This window comes from Grammomys surdaster, unplaced genomic scaffold (genome assembly GCF_004785775.1).
Source record: "Grammomys surdaster isolate TR1022 unplaced genomic scaffold, NIH_TR_1.0 126036, whole genome shotgun sequence".
NCBI lineage: Eukaryota > Metazoa > Chordata > Mammalia > Rodentia > Muridae > Grammomys > Grammomys surdaster.
Window position 1 is genome coordinate 3,980,256 of NW_021620849.1, and position 19,819 is coordinate 4,000,074.

Genomic DNA, 19,819 nt, shown 5'->3' on the forward strand with positions numbered 1-19,819 from the left:
ACATTCGGTGGGTTAGTGTGTACAGCGCAGTGTGAGCTGGGACATTCAGTGGGTTACTGTGTTCAGTGCAGTGAGATATTCAGTAGTCCAACACAGTGCTTTGCTATGTTGTTCTCAATTTGTAATGAATTTATAAAGTTGCAGAGTTGGCCCCCAACAATTGGAGTGGGGGCTGTCCCCTAATCCTGTTGCCTGTTTGCCTGTGGATCCAGAGCCCCTAAATGGTCCACCCTGTCTGGCCCAGTGGAAGAGGATGCACCTAGTCCCACAATGACTCGATGTACGGGGGTGGTAGTGGGAGTTGGGTGGGGTGACACCCAGAGGGAGTCTTCTCCTTTTCAAAAGAGAAGAGGAAGGGTTCTTCTCTTGAGATGGAGAAGGGTGGAATTGGAGGAGGACTTGCGTGAGGGGGTAGTGGGAGGAGGGGGCCGATAGTGGGATGTAAAGTGAATAAAAAAAGGAAAATAACTTAAACAAAAAGTTGCAGATTAGGGCTTTTGTACTAAAGGACCTACTTCAACTGAGTAGGGGACCATGAGTGTCCAACTTAGAATTAATACATTGAGAATAAAAGTTAACGGAGATGTTCTAGAGGCTCATCTTCAGAGTGAGAGGAGCCTGTGTCCTGAGACACCGGCAAGCACACTGCACAGAAGAGGGGGCTGGCTTACAGAGAGAGGGGGGGCTGGGCTTAGAGTCTAATCTTAGGTGGAGAAGTGGGGTTCAAGCAGACTGGAGCAAGCAAGGAAGCACAGTTGGGTCTGTCATACAGAGGATGGGAACAGGGAACCTGGGACAGAAAACTACCACCAGGAGGCAACTGAGGAAAAAGCTGAAACACAGAGGTGGAGGTGGAGGCAGAGAGAGCAGAGGAAGAACGAGGCAGAGAGAGGAGACTGGGGACATGTGGCAGACCAGGGAAGAGCTGTCTCCTAGGCACAAGGGAAGAAAGAAGGGGAGAAACCAGAGTTCAGGGGGGAGAGGGTCAACTTTGTAAAGCACCAGGCACAAACTTTGATATGGGTGCCAGCCAACTCCTCCATCTGGGTTCCATCTGCTACTTCCACAGGGAACAGTGTCCTGATAAAAGATCTAGTCCCTGCAGGTCACTGGAACCATGTTTTCTTAGGATACCCCAAACACAGTGACCTTGCCTTGGAAGAAGGCCAGGTAGGAAGAGAACATTACCAAGCCCAGGAAGCTGGAGGCTGGAAGGAGTTAGCGGTTTCCCATGAGAAACTTTGAGGTACAGCAACCAAAAGATGGGCTGCCTATTCCCAAGGTGGATTAGCAAGATGGCCCCTTCCCCATCCTGTGTTCTCTTTGTGCCTCAGAAATGGAAGAAAAGAATATGACATCCATTAAAAACCTACTGGGTGATAGGAACATTCTAGAAACTCAATCTCTTAACAGAGGGGCTCTACATTTTTTTTTCAAAAGAGGAAACAACAATGGTGGGCGGAAGATGGGAACCTGAGAGAGAGAGAGAGAGAGAGAGAGAGAGAGAGAGAGAGAGAGAGAGAGAATGTATGCAACTGTGCATTGATGGAGGCCAACTTTCGTGTGTTGGTTCTTGCCTTCCATCATGTTGGTCCAGAGAAGCAAACCCAGCCTTTGAAGCTTGGCAGCAAGCACCTTCACCCACTGAGCCATCTTACCGCTTCCGCTTGTGTTTTCTGAAAGCAACTTCACATTCTTAGAATACCCGAAGTATTCCAAGGTTTCAGCTGCTTCCATCCTTTGAAGCCCCACGAACAGGCAGAACTTTCAGCACAGTGAGCACTGCTAAATATTTGTAGAATGGACGACCCCTCAGGTCTCTGCTAATGTAGGTTCTCTGTGATCCTATAAATAACCAAGAGGCAAGGGCAGGAGAGTCACCAGTGCAGCTGAGAGGAGCACCTGCTTCAGGCCGGCCCTGCCCATAGGCACAGGCAGCTTTTCATATGGATGACAGTGATTAACTTGGTCCACAAAGAGTGCCAAAAGCACAGTGAAATCAAGGCTGCAATGGCTCAATTAACAAATGCTCTGGAATACAAGCTTCTTTATAATGGAGCTGGCCGCTCTGTGCAAAGCTCACCACAAATCATGCAGCTGTAACAGCCATGGCAGGGCTCTAAGAAGCTAGGAGTTAGGCGCTGTATTTCTGTGGTCCCCATCTGTCCATCATCTGTGAACCTGGCTTGCCCTTGGCAATGGCCCTTCTGTGCACATGATTGACCTGATGCAGGCCTGGAGAGGGGACAGTCAGGCCTGACCTCATCACAGCTTACTCCCTCATCATGACTTACTCTCTGACACGTCTATGGTGCTACCTACTCTGCCTGGGCTCTGAGACAAGCAAGCAAGCCAGGCATACCTCTTCCTACCTCCATATGCAAAGAACCCAGTATCTGGGCAGTCCATATACAAACATGGAATCCACATCACCTCCTAGGGCTTGAATAACACTGAGGTACCACATAGCAGGGTCTTCACAAGGTCATGTCTTTAGGGCACAACTGGAAGGGACATGTGCCATACTGTCACTGAACAAAGGGAATGTGTTTGTGTTTCAAGAAAAGAAAGAACAGTGTGAATTAGGTCTTCCTAAGCAACCTGTTTTCGCTCAGGTCGGTGAAGCCCTCTGAGCCTTTTTCCTCCAGGAGATGACAGGAAAGAGGCATTTCTTGCAATGCTTGGGTTGGGATGGCAGCAGTTGAGTGCTGGCACCAGCATTGCCACTTCAGCAGAGCCTGTGCTCTTCCAGCAGCTGAGTTTAATAGCTACTGTGTCTGGTGTGGCCTTAGCTCAAAAGGACCTTTGAATCTTTTCCATCCCAGCAACTTGTGTCTAAAGTCCATCTACTCCATCCAAGAGGGACACGTTCGCTTTTCCAGCAATCGATACCCTGGGCTTTGGGAAGCACACTTGGCCTACGTGTGCCAAGCAGAAGCTTAAGGCCATGGATTTGATGTGACCAGGTTAACAAAGAGAAGCGGGACCAAGGCCTGCCTCGGGTAATTGAGCTATGCTATGAGCTGAGCTAGCATTCCCAGTTCAGATCAAAATCTACAATCAAAGGCCTTAAACAAAAAAGAGTCCTTCTTGTGTGGTGGAGAATACAACGATGGAGGAGAGACAAGGTGGCTATACTTCCCCAGTGCATGGGCGCATCCATGCTCGAAGGTATCTGGAGCCTGGATGTACGGCTTGAAGGAGGTAAGGCCTAAGTGAACTTGACCCACGGCAGCTATTCAGAAACAAGGAGAAATGAGCCATGTTGATTGCATGGAGAAGGGGAGACGACAGACCAGAGCCCAGAAGTGCAGGCCTCCTGTCAGCACAGTTGTCTAGCAAGAAATCTAGAGTATTCAGACAGGACAGGAGCTGGGGTTTGAGGCAAAGAAGGGTGAGCTGGGTGGTAGTACTTGGTATGGTCTGAGGTCCTGTCTCCATGCCCCACCTAACTATGGAAGCTGGAAGCACAAGGTTCTCTCTTGATGTTTTCTGTCCATCTTACTTGATGCTGTCAAGGGAGAGTCCAGCAGGACTGTGGTGGTTCTGGAAATATCTAGTACTATTGTGACAAGAGACCTGCCCTGTCCCCAGCTCCTGGCGACAGGGATAGTAATTCAATGACTAAGTGTAACCCACATTCCTTAGCCTTTTGCTTCCTTTGCCAAACAAGGCTCTGCCGCAGTTCTCCATGCTGCAGTGGTGAAGCTGGAACTCTAGGCGGACTTCAAGAACATAAGGTGACCAGGGACACGGCGGGAGGCAGCTGAGAAGCTCTGGCTTAGTCTCTGAATTCCAGCGGTGCTTCACAGTCTATGTTTCCAATTCCTACTTCTTAAGTGCTCTCTAATTCAGTGACGACCCCACACTAGGCTGGAGTTACCCTTACTACATAATTATCACGTAACTCACCTTCCTGCATCTGACTGACTCCTCAGAGCCATTTCAGCTGCCTTCCACCACACTGCCAAGAACAGCAGAGGCATACCGATACACCGGCTGACAGTTTGACAAATTACTAAAAGCCCAGCTAATAACCAACACACTTGCTATAAGGACACTGTTTTAGCTATAGTTAAGCCCAATAAATCCGTGGAAAACTGAACTGACAGAAGCGCAAACCCATCTAAGGATCGTAGACGTACTGCCGGAATCTATAGATGAAAGAAAGCAGGTGTGCTCAATTCTCCATCCCTGTCAGAACGTCCTGGAGAGAGCCCAGCAATTGCAGCTAGAAGCACAGAGCCGTGGTAATTACAACTGCAGTCCCACTGAGCCTCCCAGAAGTAAAAATAAGATAAAATAAAACTTTAAAATCAAGGCACCCTTCAGGTGGTCCTTCATTACAAATGAGACACCTATTACATGTCAGGCACTGTCACATGTCCTTGCTACAGGCCACCCCATACCACATCCCCTATGCTCTATCTTAGCTGTGTGGATGGGAGAACTAATTCTTTAGCCTCTTAAGATGTTCATCAGAACAACTGTTGTCCTCTGAAATGAGAGGGGACACACACACACCCTGGGTGGAAAATGTCAGGGAAGGCTGCTTTAGTTGCTAGAGTGAACCTTGTGCCAACCCAACGAGTCAGGACTGGCATCCTAGGAACTGGGCGCCAGCAGCAGCTTGCCATGTCTCCTCAAGAGCATAAAGACCCACTACCTGTGCCTAGATGTGGAAGTCGAAAGAGAAAGAGAGGACCATGAGACCAATCACTTTCATCTCTAGATGTCACGCTGCTGAAAGCCAGAAGGAGACCCTTGGAGGAGAGCCAGGATGCTGCAGCAGACGAGGAGGCGTTGGCAGGGTCTCCTGCCTTACCAGTGGATGCTCTAATGGAGACTTCCTCATTCTTTCTCTACTAGTTAAGAGGAGATGCAGTGGACAGGCTCCATTCTACTGCTCAGCTCCCAGCTCTTTTGCTTTCTACTATCGAGGAAAGCTTGCCCTGACTAGGAATCCACGAGGGACCAGTTAGTAAATGAGGAGCCACCAGCAAAGGGATGCTGCCAGGGCCCGAGCATGTCTGGTGCTACAAGAGCCGCAGTTTAAAAGCAAACCAGAGGACACGCTGGTTTGGGGGTTTTATGCCAAATACTAGGAGGTAGAAATAGAATTGTGGTTTAGATGGTGATCAGGGGGTTTTACCTTCAAACACTGAATATCAGGTGACATGTCAGCACAGGAAAATATCCAGTGGATATCCAGTGGACACAGACTAAAGGCAGAAGGACTCTGATGCGGAAGGCTTATTTATTTTTAAGGACATGATAGTACTTTGGCTGGCATCCCTTTATTTTCATCCCACAAATAGTGTGGCCAAAATACAGAGAGGGATGAAATATCAGGAATAGACAATATTGTAAGAAATACTAAATCAAATTTGATAGGCCATGCCTGTAATTCTGGTACTCAGGAGACTGAGGCAGGAGGATTGCCTCCAGTTCCCATATAGCCTGGGCTACATCACAACCTCCTGCTCCACAAAAAGGAAAGAGAAGAAATACTCCTAACTTATTTAATAAAAATTAATTCCCATGTCTAATAATACCAGAACCGTATTAGAGGTAATACCCATTGATTACAGGGGGCAATAGTCTAGCATCCTCATAGAGGCTGTGAAGTGTTAATAGCGTGACCTATAATATTACCTGTAGGAATCTGCCCCGAGGAAACATTCAAAATGAGTATAAAATGAGTGACTGGGGAAGCTCGCTACATGGGGAATGCTTAGTATCTATAACAGCAAGAAACTGAAGCCATCATAACAAATTAAGATCATCGTGGACTCTCACAGTAACCTCTGCATGGGCATTAAAACGTTAATTATGGAGACAGTGAGGTAACAGGGAGATCTGTTTTTTTTACTCATTTGCCATGATTTTAGGTGGAAAAGAAAGAGCAAGATATGTGATTATGCAGACGGTTCTGCAACCCACGCTCTGTTTGTTATGCAGGTCTGCGTTGAGACAGCAGGGTTGGGGATACAGCTTCAGGAACCCTTCATCTTTCAAGTGCACCGAACTGCTCTGGAATGAAATAAGTGAGGACGTCAAACCGTCCGTCCGGCAGGCCAGTACCTTCGCTCCATCCACACTGATGATCCGGTAGCTGTTCCTGGTGACATCATAGAAGTAAGACACGGTGACGGCCTGCTTGCTTGCAGGCACCCAGTTCTTCTTGGTGCTGGGGTCAATCTGGAAGACGTGCGCTCGCGTGGTGAAGATGGGCTGTTCTCTGCAACAGGACAGATGTGTGTGTGAATCGATGGAACCTGACCTAATGTATAATTTATGATGTCTAGGCCACCCACCATCTCATGAGATTTCAAGTAGCTTATTGGCAAAGATACATATGCATGGGAACAATTGAGGAGGTGGAGGAGGGTGAGGAGGGGAAAGAGGAGGAGGAGAAGGACGAGGAAGAGGAGGGGGAGGGAGAGGAGGAGGAAGAGGAGGTAAGGGAGAGGAAGAAGAGGAGGGGGAGGAGGGGGAGGGAGAGGAGGAGGAGAGGGAGGGGAGGGAGGAGGGGGAGGGGGAGGGAGAGGAGGAGGGGGGAAGAGGGAGAGGAGGAGGAGGGGGAAGAGGGAGAGGAGAAGGAGGAGGGGGAAGAGGGAGAGGAGAAGGAGGAGGGGGAAGAGGGAGAAGAGGAGGAGGGGAGGAGGGAGAGGAGGAGGAGGGAGAGGAGGAAGAGAGGGAGAGGGGGAGGGAGAGGAGGAGGGGGAAGAGGGAGAGGAGGAGGGGGAAGAGGGAGAGGAGGAGGAGGGGGAAGAGGGAGAGGAGGAAGAGGAGGGGAAGGAGGAGGAGGGGGAGGATGGAGAGGATGGGAGGAGGAGGAGGAGGAGGAGGAGGAGGAGGAGGAGGAGGAGGAGGAGGAGGAGGGGGAGGAGGTGAGTAGAGTGGGCAGCCTACACTCCATTTAGCTGCAACTACCTGGAGGCTGCTGGGCAACTGGCCTAATGAGTAATTTGCTTAAAATGAAATTCTTCGCTGAGAGTTTTTACATTGCTGTCAAGAGTTCTATTTTTTATTTCCTGACACCCTGTTGGCATTTGTGGGGGTGATGGACCCTTTGGAACTAATTCATTTTAGGAAATTAAAAACTTTTATTTTGGGAGAATTTGTATCAATTTTAGGATTCTGTAACCCATTCAAAGCTTAATATTTAAGTATTTCTCAGATTTGAGGAACTGTTTTGAATGACAGAATTATTTTATAGCCTTGGAAGCATCACCAATTTGCTTTCGAAACCTGTAAGGACTCTACAGTTTAGAGAGGCTGTCAGGTTTTGTACAGACTCTCCTTCTACTCTAATCTTTTCTGAGTCTCTTTCCTGTGACTTAAATGTCTCTTTCATCCCACCTGCCCACGAACACTTAACCAAATTAACACATTATCTAAGTTTCTTTCTGTTTAGTAGAGAATTAATTAGATCCTGACAATAGGGGTTAATAACTAAGACAGATTTTAAAACTATAATAGAATCCAGTGCACAGTCATTCTTTGAGATATCTGCTTAACAAAGTAACAAAAAAAATGAAAACAGACTCATCAGGAAGTCTGCTTTTTAAAAAAGGCTTTGTAGACAAATTCTCAAAATGTCTTCTAAGTTTAAAATAAGACACAAATTGGAGGGGGGGCATCGACATGCAAAAATCAAGCCACAAAAACACTATAGATTAGTAAGCATTGATAAAAGATGCAAAATTAAACCTGGGGGTATGATTAATTAGTAAAATTAACCTTCAAAGTCCTGGCGATGTCAAAAGAGATGATAAAGAACAGGACACTGAGTGGACACAAGTTCAAAGGGCAGGGAAGTCTCAAGTGGCTATGCTGTCAGTGGGGAGGGGTTGGGCAGGAGTCTCTGAGCTCTTGCCCATCCCCCTCCCCATCTCCCCCCACACACACCCTCCCCCCAGCGCCTGCAGAAGACTCATTACTGGAAACACAGCTCTCAGGGGGAAACTTTATTCTGGGAAAGCAATTTACTCTTCGAGTCTCATACAAGGGATATATCATGTCAGATAATATCATGGATATTGATTGGCACGGTGTTAGAGGAACTCAGCAACATCTGGAAGAGTATTCAAAGAGCGTGATGCCCATAATAGCTGCTCCTTGAGCTGGTATTCCAGCGGAAGGCTGGCATTCCTGCTCCCCTCTCAGCCCAGGGAGCAGGCAAGGTACCAGCAGGAGCGTGGGTCACTCAGGCGTTTCCAACAAGTCTCAAGTTCACTCACTGGTTTCACCCCAAACCCACACCCTTCCATGGCTATGTGACAGCTATAGAAAGAAAAGGGAGATTCTTGCCATAATGCTTCACATCTGTTGTCGAGGCCAAGGTGTGCAGAGCGCATATCCATGAATATGATGTGGGGAAGTCTGACGTCTGGATGGCCCAGCTGTGCCACTCACCAGCCAGCACTGTAGCTTTCTAACCCTCTAAATACAACACTGTAAAGAAAAAACGTTCTCATGCGACAGCCTGCACGTGTGAGAGAGGAAGCAGGTGGGCAGCTGGCGCCACGGAGAATTTGGGTGACTAAGTTATACTGAATCTCTGCTGCACTCTCCCAGTGTTAGCTGGTAGCCCGTGGGTTAGAGAGGAGAACCTTTCAGGGATGGAGCCCCAGCTTTTGGACCTCCCCTCCTGCTCCCTAGGTGAGGAGGGGGATCTGGGACTGAGTATACAAATGCAGGGTGTGGACACAGGTTTGCTAAACCTTCATGATAGCGATTTGTCATGATTACTAAAATTACTAGCTCCCAAGCCTGTCCACCTGACACCTGACTCTCTAGTGAAAGGGCCTGGGGCCTCTCGGATAACAAGAGTTCTAAATGCCTGGGGAAGCCCTGTCCTTAGATAGTACCCAAGGATTCAGAAAACAACATGGTCCCCACAGCTAGTGTCTCCTCATTTACAATGACATAGTTGACAGTGACTCAATCTACTTCTGAGAGGTCTCCTACAGCTCTGGGGGTCAACAGTGGGAGCAAGGATTGGCTCCGTGGATGCAAAGGGTGAGGAGAGGGGCCTGAGGGGAGGCAGAGGTTCTCTGGACAGAGAGCAGAGGCAGTGTTCTTATCGGGGAGGAGGGAGAGAAGTAATGAGCCTGCTGTGTTCCAGCAATGACTTTCTGTATGGACTGTCCTTAAAGCCTGCAGGAATGAGGACTGGAGGCAATCAGTCAAAGTGGAGAGAGATGCTGGGAGAGAGACTGGAAGGCAAAGCAAGATGGCAGAGCTTTGTGACTTAGGATAATAGCCAAAGCAGCCTGCTGTCTGCTTAGCATAACTTGGGTCAGGTGAGCACTCAGGCGAAAGGCCTCCATCTCTAAATTTGCCTTCTCAGCTCTGGAATCTGGAAACCTTGAGTTGCCTCCAGGACTTCAACCTAGAGGTGGGGAGGTACAGCGGGTTCACCTGGGCATAGCCTGGTCACCAGAGCTGGGCTTTCTACAGAGAGAGACCTAGGAGGGGTGCTGTTGGGACTTCCCACCACACCCATCCTGAAAGTGATCACTATACCAAGAAGCTATGGCCCTACTGAGACCACAGAGCTACCTTCCTTGGTCCTGAGATCCCAGCAAACAAAGGTGGTGATGAGGATGGGGGGTGGGGGTGGGGATGGAGACGGGACTGGACAGAACCAGGACCTGTACAGCAGTTCTGATAGCAGATCTGTGCCCAGCAAGCTACCCACAGGACTGGGATTTCCACATGAATAGCCCAATCTGAGAGGACTGGGGAGTTTCAAGCTATTCTTCTGATATTCAGAAAGTCTAATGTTATTTCAAGAAGAAGGAGGAAAAAAAAAAAAAGACCAGGATGAAAAGAACAGCCAGGCGCTGACATTTACCAACTGCTTAGAAATTCTGCATATGGGATTTCTCATTTAAGATCACAATAATCCTGTAGAGAAAGTGCTGTACAGGTGGGAGAGAGAGGCTCAGGATGTCCAGGAGGCCTGCCTGGGTCACACAGTAAGTGGCATATCTGCAAGCTTTAACTCCCTGTTAACCATGCCCCGAAAGGATAGTTAACACAGTAGCTGTGGGCAGGACACAGCTTCTCCTGCGGCTCCCAATGTAATCTCCTCCCCTTGAAGGTGAGACTTACTCTGGCTTTGTTCGTATGATAGATATTGATAGGGGTCTAGGGTTTTTTTGTTTGTTTGTTTGTTTTTGTTTTGTTTTGTTTTGTTTTAGGCAGTTAGTCCCCAGGGACCCCAATCTGTGATTCTCCAACTTCAGCCACCTACATGAGATTATCACTACTTAGTCTGACTCTCTTATCGACAGAATACAGCAAAGGTCACAGGCTGTCACACGTGTGATTATACATGACCGTGACTTGTTTTCAGCTGACTCTCCCTTGCCAGCTTTCGGGAATATTAAGAGTCCCACGTTATAAGGCACTCTCATATCCCCAGGAGCCAGCATTCTGCCAACAACCATGTGAATTCCAAACCAGATCCTTCTGCAATCAAGCCTTGCTGTGAGACTGCAGCCCCTACCTGATTACAGTACCTGACATGGGACTGCATCCAGCTAAGGGGCATTCAGCCTCGGGCCTTACAGAAATAGGGCTTGGGCAGCTAACGTAGTTTACTACAGAGAGATAGATGACTAATACACTGTCCTTCACAGGACGTCCACAGTGAGCCACACAGATGGCAATATCCTCATCAGATCCTCCTCACAGCTGGGACGGGACACTGTTCTCCACACAGAGCTCAGGGTCACAGGACAATGCCAGGCGGCAAGAAGAACACAGCCGGAGTGCTTTAAATTCAGACCCCAACTTTGAGAGCTAATTTAGTCTCACCTGAGAAGGTTAACATATTGTAAGTAGGACAACACTGTCAGGTCTGTATATGTGTGCCAATCACAATAAGAAGAGTCTACAGAATGAGGACTTCCCCACCCAGGAGGCCACAGGCCCCTCCCAGCAGGGACCAACGAAGAAGGTGGATCAGAGACCAGAAACCACCTTCGGATCCAGTTTCATCTGCCTCTCCTCGGTGTTCGGTGCTCGGGGAGTATGTTTGAAATACACTCACATTCCCTTCTCTGCAGCTTTAAATAGAAAGCAGATGTTTCCGGATGGCGAAATGTTTCTTCAGGCAGACAATATAACCTACTGTTCCCTTGCATGGTCTTTTAAAAGCTGAATAAACACCAATCGCTGCTCATTGAACACATTTTGGAACCTGACAGTAATTGTCCCCAAGAATAATTAGACACTCTGTGGAACATATGTACGTTTGGAACATGAAAACCCCTCGGCAGAGCTACCGCTCCGGTTTTGAACGATTTCTGGCTGCATGGGAAGTGATTCTGCAAAGAACTGGCATGCCTACTTTTTTTTTTTTTTTTTTTTTCAGAAAAGAAAGAAAAATGAGGTTTTAACTTGTCATAATCTTTCACTTGCTCAGTGCCTGGCTGTTTTCTGACATAAATCTATAAAGCCTCATGACTCTTATTTTCCTGCCTCTATTTGATTTGAATTGCAAAAAGTGATTCGGAAATTATTTTTGCAGCTATTCAAACATTTCAAAGCCTCATAACATTCCCTGTTTAGTCTTGACTCTTGAGCAACTTCAAATAAGCATCCATGTAGTACCTTAAGGAGCGATTCCCCAGCCTAGATGGTAAGGCCTTACCCGGCCAGCGACACAGCCTTCTCTGTTCTACCCCTCACAGGACCAGCTCCAAGCTTTGGGAATCCTCACAGGCTCCAGACTACCTTCCCTGCTCTGCCTGTTATTAAACTGACTTCTGCTGTTCGTGTGTGTGTGTGTGTGTGTGTGTGTGTGTGTTGTGTATTGCTTTAAAAGTCAAAGAACAACCTCACGGGTCATTCTTCCCATACTTCCCACCTTTTGTTTGACACACAGTCACCACATAGGGCAGGCTAGGTAGCCAGGCAGTAGGGCTCTGCCTCCCACCTCACCATCAAGAGCACACCAAGCCTGGCTTTTACATTGGTTCGGGGAATGTAAATACAGGTCCTCATGCTTGTGTGGCAAGCATATCATCTCCCCGGTCCCTCGGCTCTCTCCTTTAGGACTTCTGTTCTTTGGGAGTACTGCGGGTCACACTCAGGGCTCACACACGCTAGGCAAGCATTCTACAACTAACCTAGTCCCAGCCCGTCTTCTAGCACTTCTGGATCTATACTTATGTCCATGCCAAAACCGGGGCCATTTTGGGACCCAAAATTCCTCTCTCTGCTGGCTGGAAGTCCTACCATGGCATCTCATGAAGTCTCATGTGTAATCTACTTTTATTTCATTTGCTTTGTTTTAATGGTGCCTAAGGCCTTGTAAACGCCAGTCAGTCCTACATTACCAGGTTATACTCTTCACTCTCTCTGAGGATACCAAGCAAGGACCAGAAACATTGCTTTCCTGGCCTCTGGCCAGCATTCCAGATGGCTAACAGGCCTCTTGCCGGTAAGGCCAAATACCCAAAGCCCAGACAGAGAGCTACAAGGGGCGGAGGGATACAGACAGAGATTCTCACATATTCTCTCAAGCAGAAAATCTAATTCACGAGCACACTGGGGTTCTACTCTCATACAAAATCCAAATAGTATGGTTACCACTATTTGCAAACGTGACTTCATCCGTGAATAGTAAAATTCAGTAAGGTGATGAGGTGTAGAATCACTAATTAAAAAAAATAAACCAATGAGTACAAATAGCCAGACAGAAATTTCAATGAATTTTTAAAATTTTCCATTCATAATATCAATCAAATGAATACAGTGTCTAGGATTCTATTTAAGAAGTATGCAAAAATAAAACTATATTAAAAAAAATAAGGCAGAGGGAGGTGGATTTCTGAGTTCAAGGCCAACCTGGTCTACAGAGTGAGTTCCGGGATAGCCAGGGCTACACAGAGAAACCCTGTCTTGGAAAAACCTTAAAAAAATTTTTTTTTTAAAAATAAAAATAAAAAAAAAACAATTCCCACCAAAAATAAAAATAATTAAGAAAATGTAAAATCTTCAAAGGTACATTGAAGAAATCATTAATAAATATGACATACTGCATCCTTACATAAGAAAATCAGTATGAAGATCTCAATTGCCTCTAAATTAATACGTAAGCAATATAATAAATATATCAGCAGGATTATTTTAAGAACTAGACAAGGTCGTTTGTATAGAAAACTCATTATGTGAACAAGTCCAAACCCTGAAAAGTCTGACAATGAAGAGCAATGGGAGATATTTAGCTGTATCAGATATGGAAATGTATTATTATAAAGCTAACCGCAGGCAAAAGAGAAGTGTTAGCAAATATGCAGGCACATGTATGGGCAAGAACAAACTCTAAACAGAAGCCTAAAAATACTGTGGGCATGATACAGGCAGTTCTGCCCATTTTCAGGGACAAAGAATTATTCTTGTTCCAGGAAAGCACAACTACTTGGCAGACTGGACCCTGCCAGGCCTGATCCCGAAACCCACCTCTGTGCCCTGTCTGAGCCGCTTCAAGTGGACCACAGCTACCTCGGTGTGTTAAATTATTCCTACTACATACCACCAGACGGCTAATTATCGCACCTAATAAATCAGAGACCTTGGAGTAAAGGCATTTGTCATAAATCCTCCTCATCCACAGACAGGGATTTCCCTTTAGGTCACATTTACACCAGAGAGTAGAAGAGACAAGTGCCCTCAATGAACGATGACAGACTTGATTAATGACGCCACTTATTCCTCGGAGTGTCGAGCAGTTTTTAAAGAGCCCTCAGCCCATGTTCTCCTACTGTGGTGTGGGTCTAATTAAGTTCCACAGGCCATGGGTTGCCCCGAGGGAGGACATCTGATCCATGCCCATGTACTGTGATAGGATGGCCAGTGGTAGAGAAACGAGCCAGGAAAGCAAATATTCCCATGGGTGACTGGGAAGCTTCTCTGAGGATACAAAGTAACAAAGGGCTTAAGGGGAGGGCGAGGAGGTGAGGGAAGGCTGAGGCTTCATCACTACAATGCAGTTCCAGGTTCAAACGGTACCTCTCCATACTTGTGTAGACACCCCTCTCCTTCCTCCAAACACATCTCCCTCTCTCCTAGCCTGAGGTCTGGGTCTTACTCACTAGGACCCCTGGGCAGCTCAGGGAAGGGCATCTGGAGAGGAAGCCAACGGTAGGACACGACACCACAGCTGTGGCTCCTGAACACCACCGTGCTAAGGAAATCAGCCTTTATCTCAGGCCCAGCATCTGTGGACTGTGTGCTCTGTGGAAATTTATATCAAAGCAATTTTCTCTTCCAAATGCATTTCTAAAAAGTACCTATGTAGGGTAAATGTTAGATGGATTTACATATTTGTTCCCATGATTATGTAATTACAATTTTAAGAAGTGGTATTCTCAACCCAGTACTGCTGGGAAATCACATGGATGCTACGTGATACATACATCTGTCATGTAAGTGTCACGTAGGTGTATAACCTGCACTGATAGACGACTTTAGGCACGCATGGGACATTCTATCCACTATGGACTGCCTACAGAAAGCACCTTAGGATTTCAGTACAGACTCATTATATTCTGTAGAAAGCATATTGAACATCTAAAACATTATATTACAAAAGCCACTCCAGGGCCGAGGATATGGCTAAATTGATGGAGTGATTGCTGAGCACCCATAAAGTCCTCGGTTCAATCCCTAGTACTGAGTAAGACAGATGACTGGCACACGCCTGTAATCACAGTACTTAGGAAGTGGAGGCAGGAGGATCAGAAGTTCTAGGTCACCCCTAGGCTAAACAGTGAATGTGAGGCCAATGTGGGCTACATGAGACTTTATCTTCAAAAAAAAAAAAAAAATCAAGGTGAGCAGAACAAGTTTTGAATAAAAAAAAAAAAAGCAGAATTTTACAGTTCACATACTGTGAACCCCGCCACACAGAATTGGAAAACACCCAAGTAATGATTTCTGGGAAAGCAGGTGGTGAGTTTGCCAGACTCACCACAATTAATGATCTCTGGGACAGTCTAATTCAAGCAAGTGAAAAATCTCACTGAAGGAACAGTTTGTGTCCTTCCTCTTGTTACAACACATCTGTGCACACAGATTTTCATATTAGGCTACAGTGAAACACAATATAGCCCACTTTATGCTATACAAGGCTGTGACTTGGCAACACAATTTCTAATCTTAACTAAAGAGGGTTTTTTTTTAAATACTAAGAAAATAATGTTCTCAGTTTTAAATGTTGAGGAAATCTATATTCGCCTAAAATAAAAAATAAATTAGATGTTTGAATACGTGGTCTCTCTTAATAAACTAGCATTTTCTTTGATGTTTTATACTGATACTGTTAAGAAGTATTTACAAGGAAGTTGACCAATCAGTAGCAATGAATTCATTTGTGATGTCATGCCTTGCTGCCTCTTACCCACTTTACCTTGGAGTATGTCAAATCTTATGATCTGTTGCTCTCTCATTAATATAACAAAACGGGTCGGGTGATGACACATGCCTGTAATCCCAGCTCCAGGGAAGCAGAGACAGGAAGAGCACCTTAAGTTTGAGATCAACCTTGTCTACATAGAAAAATTTCAAGCTAGCTAGAACTATATAGTAAGACTGACTCATAAAGCATGGTGACACACACCTTTGATCCTAGCATTTGAGGCAGGCAGATCTCTGAGTTCAAGGCCGTCCTGGTCTACAGAGTGAATCCCAGGACAGCCAGGACTATACAGAGAAACAAAGAAAAAAAAAAAGATGTTGATTAATTAAATTAAGGGGTGGGAAGCATCTCTAGGATGTGCCAGACCTGGGATATGGGAGGCTCCAGAGAGTCTGAGGGTGATTCTATTGGAGACTCCTAGCAGTGGGGGATAGAGAGGGGCCACTGAAGTGGCCACCTCCTGTAGTCAGGCAGGACTCTCAGTAGAGGAATAAGAAGACTGACCTACCCCCAAAACCTTCCACTCAAAATTTTTCTTGCCTAAAACAAGTGCAGAGACAAAGATGGAGCAGAGACTGAGGGAATGGCCAACCAATGACTGGCCCAACTTGAGACCCATTCCATGGGCAAGAACCAGTCCCTAACATTATTAATGATACTTTGATATGCTTGCAGACAGGAGCTTAGCATAACTGTCCTCTGAGAGGCTCCACCCAGCAGGTGATGGAAACAGATGCAGAGACCCACAACCAAATATTAGACAGAGCTCAGGGAGTCTGGTGGGATTGTTGGGGGAAGGATTGAAAGACCGGGCGTAGATTGGAACTCCACGAGAAGACCAACAGAGTCGACTAACCTGGACCCTTAGGGGCTCCCAGAGACTGAACCACCAACCAAAGAGCATACATGGGCTGGACCCCTTCCATGTAGCAGATGTACAGCTTGTTCTACATGGCAGGGAGGGTCTCCCAACAAAAGGAGTAGAGGTCTATCCCTGACCCTGTTATCTGCCTGTGGGATCCTGTTCCCCTAACTGGGCTGCCTTGTATGACCTCAGTGGGAGAGGATGTGCCTAGTCCTGCAGCGACTTGCTTATCCAGGGTGGGCTGGTATCCAGAAAGGCCTCCCCCTTCTCAGAGGAGAAGGGGAGGAGCTGTTTGCGGGGAGGACTGGGAGGAGAGGGGGGTTATGATCAAGATGTAAAGTGAATAAGTAAATTAATAGGAAAATTAAATTAAAAATTAAGATTGATATTTTATAGTAGCTGGGAAATGCTGAGTTTAGAGCCCAGAAGTAGCACAGTAGGAAAGGCAATGCAGAGGGGTGCCCAGTGCCTGGGCTGAGGGTGAGCAAAAGGAAGAGACTAAAGGCTACTCCTAGGGCACTGGACAACCTTTGTTAACCAATGAGAAAAGTTGTGACTACAGGGGACCTCTGTCTGTTTACACATTTACTTTCAGGAGCCCCACCAAGTTCTGGCAATGAAGATCAAAGAAAAACCCGGTATGTTTCTAAGAAAGGTGGAGAGGAAAGTAGCCTTCAAACACAGGCAGAGTGCCCTGCTCTCACAAGGCTTGCCTCAGAGGAAGCTAATCCGCTAGGAACATTACCAGAGCCTACATGACCCAGGAGACTGGAAATGACAACTCCAGCCCCTCAGCTATCTAGTCCCACCTGAGCAGTGGGGATGTTACACCACCAAAAGACTAAGAATCCACTGTGAGGCTGTTAGGACCCTTCGCCAACCACTACACTGCTGAAGGCCGACTCGCTGCGGCTCCTTTTATCCTGTATGTCATGTCTACCTTTCAACAACAACAACAAAGTTACACGGAAGGACTATTTGGAACGATCAGATCAGGATTGTTCAAAACTGTGATTAATAAGCTAAAAGGTTTAATGAGGAAAGTTGACAACAGGTAAAAAGAGACAGCTAATCAAGCAGAGAGGTGGGAATTCTAAGCAAGAATCAATCAGGAATACTGAAGACCATGCGTTGGGCAAGCAGTGGTTCGGTGAGTAAGAGCGGGAGTAGAGGACTAACTCCACAAAACTTCTCTTGACCTCAGTATGTATGTGGATATCCGTATGCAAGTGGGTGTGCACATGCAGGCACCCCACACAGATGACGGTGACGATGGCGACAGTAATAATCAAACATTGTAAGAGAACTGAATAATGCCTTGGGTGGACTCACAAGCAAACTGGATGGGGCTGAGGATAGTATCTCTATGATTAAGGCTATAACAATAGAAAGTTTTGAAGCTGTAAAGCAAAGAGTAAAGCAATGGGGGACCACTCCCATTCAATACAAGAACTGAGGGGAAACTATGTAGTGTGCATAATAGAACTACAACAAGAAGAAGAAAGACACGAAGGGCCATTTGAAGCAAGGATGACATAAAATGTTACCCAAGTGAATGTCAGACACCAAACCACAGATCCAGGATGCCAGGATGCCAGAGAAGAGCAAATTAAATGCTAAAGAAAACCATAGGGTCTATTTTGGATTTCTGTTGCTATGATAAAAACACTGGGGAGAAAGTAACTCAGGGGAGGGGCGGGGCTGTTGGCTTACAGGTTACAATCTATCACTGAAGGAAGTCAGGACAGGAGTTCAGGGCAGGAACCTGGAGCAGGAACTGAAGCAGAGACCTTGGAGGGATGCTGCTCATTGGCTCATCCCTACGGCTTGCTCAGCATACAATCAAGGACCAGATGCCCAGGGTGGCCCTGCCCAGTGTGCTGGGCTCTCTCTCTCACACACACATCAATCACCAATCAGTAAAATACCCCACAGCCTTGCCCTCTTCCCAGGTAATTCTAGTTTGTTGTTAATTTGACCAAAAAAAAAAAAAAAAAAAAAGAACCAGCAAAGCATACCAATACTCACACAAAACAAGACATACCAATACTTCTCACACTAAACAAAGCATACCAATACTTCTCACACTAAACCTTCAGATTAAAAAATGAAGCTTTAAAAAGAGATCAGGGCCGGGCAGTGGTGGCGCACGCCTTTAGTCCCAGCACTTGGGAGGCAGAGGCAGGCGGATTTCTGAGTTCGAGGCCAGCCTGGTCTACAGAGTGAGTTCCAGGACAGCCAAGGCTATACAGAGAAACCCTGTCTTGAAAAAAAAAAAAAAAACAAAAACAAAAACAAAAAAAAAAAACAAAAAAGAGATCAGGTGAGGGAGGAACAACCTACCTTACTCATAAAGGGAAAATCTAAAAATGACCTTGCTCCAGAAACCATACAAGCAAGATGACAGTGAGGTACGGTGTTTAATGTGCTCAGGGGAAAAAAAAACCCCACCAGTCTAAAATTCTGTACTCTGAAGTATTATCCTCTGGGAGTGCAGGAGAAAAAACAGGGTGTCAGATAAAGCGTGGTGGGTTTTGTTGATAACCACCCTGCCTTGTGAGAGACATTAAAGGAAGCTGGAAATGTCAGAACTCAGATGTACGAAAAGAGGTGGGCTCAGTAAGTGAACCGTCCCTTATTCTCAACCGACTTAGACAGGTAACTGGATGTTCAGACAGGGAGCCATGCAATGTGTCTGGCCATGTATGCATATGCAATCCTTATATGTAAGTGTGAAATGAGAGACAGGGATGGCAGAGGGTGAAGGGGGCCATGCTGTTGCTGGACGACACTGTGGGGGTTTAAATGAAAATGGCCCCCATTGGTCCACAGGGCATGGCACTATTAGGAGGTGGTGTTGTTGTAGTGGGGAGGTATGGAGAGAGTGGCATGTCACTTGTCACTGGGGGGCTCTGAGGCTTCAGACGCTCAGGCCCAGGGTCTCTCTTCCGCTGCCTGTGGATCCAGATGCAGACTTCTCAGCTTCCTCTCCAGCACCATGTCTGTCTACATGCCGCCATCTTCTCGCCATGATGATAATGGACTAAACCTCTCGAAGCAGCCCCAATGACGTGTTTCCTTTATAAGAGTTGCCACGGTCATACTGTCTTTTCATAGAAATAAAACCCTAGGACAGGCACTTCTGTCTATGAAGCAGAATATTGTTATCTGAAAGTGAGTTTGGGCTGAGAATGTAGCTTGGTTAGCACCTCGAATTCCTCAGAGCCACAAAACATAAAAGACAAGAAAAGTATAAAGCCAAAAGAGTTTATGTGTTCATGAGACTGTGTGTGTGACTGTGTGTGAAATGTGTGTGTTCATGTGTGTGTGTGTGGAAGGTGCGTGTTCATGTATAAGGTGAGTGTGAGTGTGTGTGCATCTTTGTTTTCATGTGAGTATGTATGTGTGAGTGTGTGAGTATGTATGTCAGTGTAAGTGTGTGTGAGTATGTATGTGTGTGAGTGTGTGAGTGTGTGTGAGTATGTATGTGTGTGAGTGTGTATGTGAGTGTG

The 19,819-nt window shown here is 46.4% G+C and overlaps 1 protein-coding gene across 2 annotated transcripts in view; it reads right to left on the minus strand.

Annotated features, from left to right (window-relative positions):
• The window catches only part of Homer2 (homer scaffold protein 2), a 94,605-nt gene that overhangs the window by 30,724 nt on the left and 44,062 nt on the right, over window positions 1–19,819 (minus strand). For both annotated transcript variants that reach the window (XM_028754830.1, XM_028754831.1), the window contains exon 2: window positions 6,085–6,241. In XM_028754830.1, the coding sequence (XP_028610663.1) occupies window positions 6,085–6,241 (157 nt within the window). The remainder of the gene's footprint in view (window positions 1–6,084; window positions 6,242–19,819) is intronic.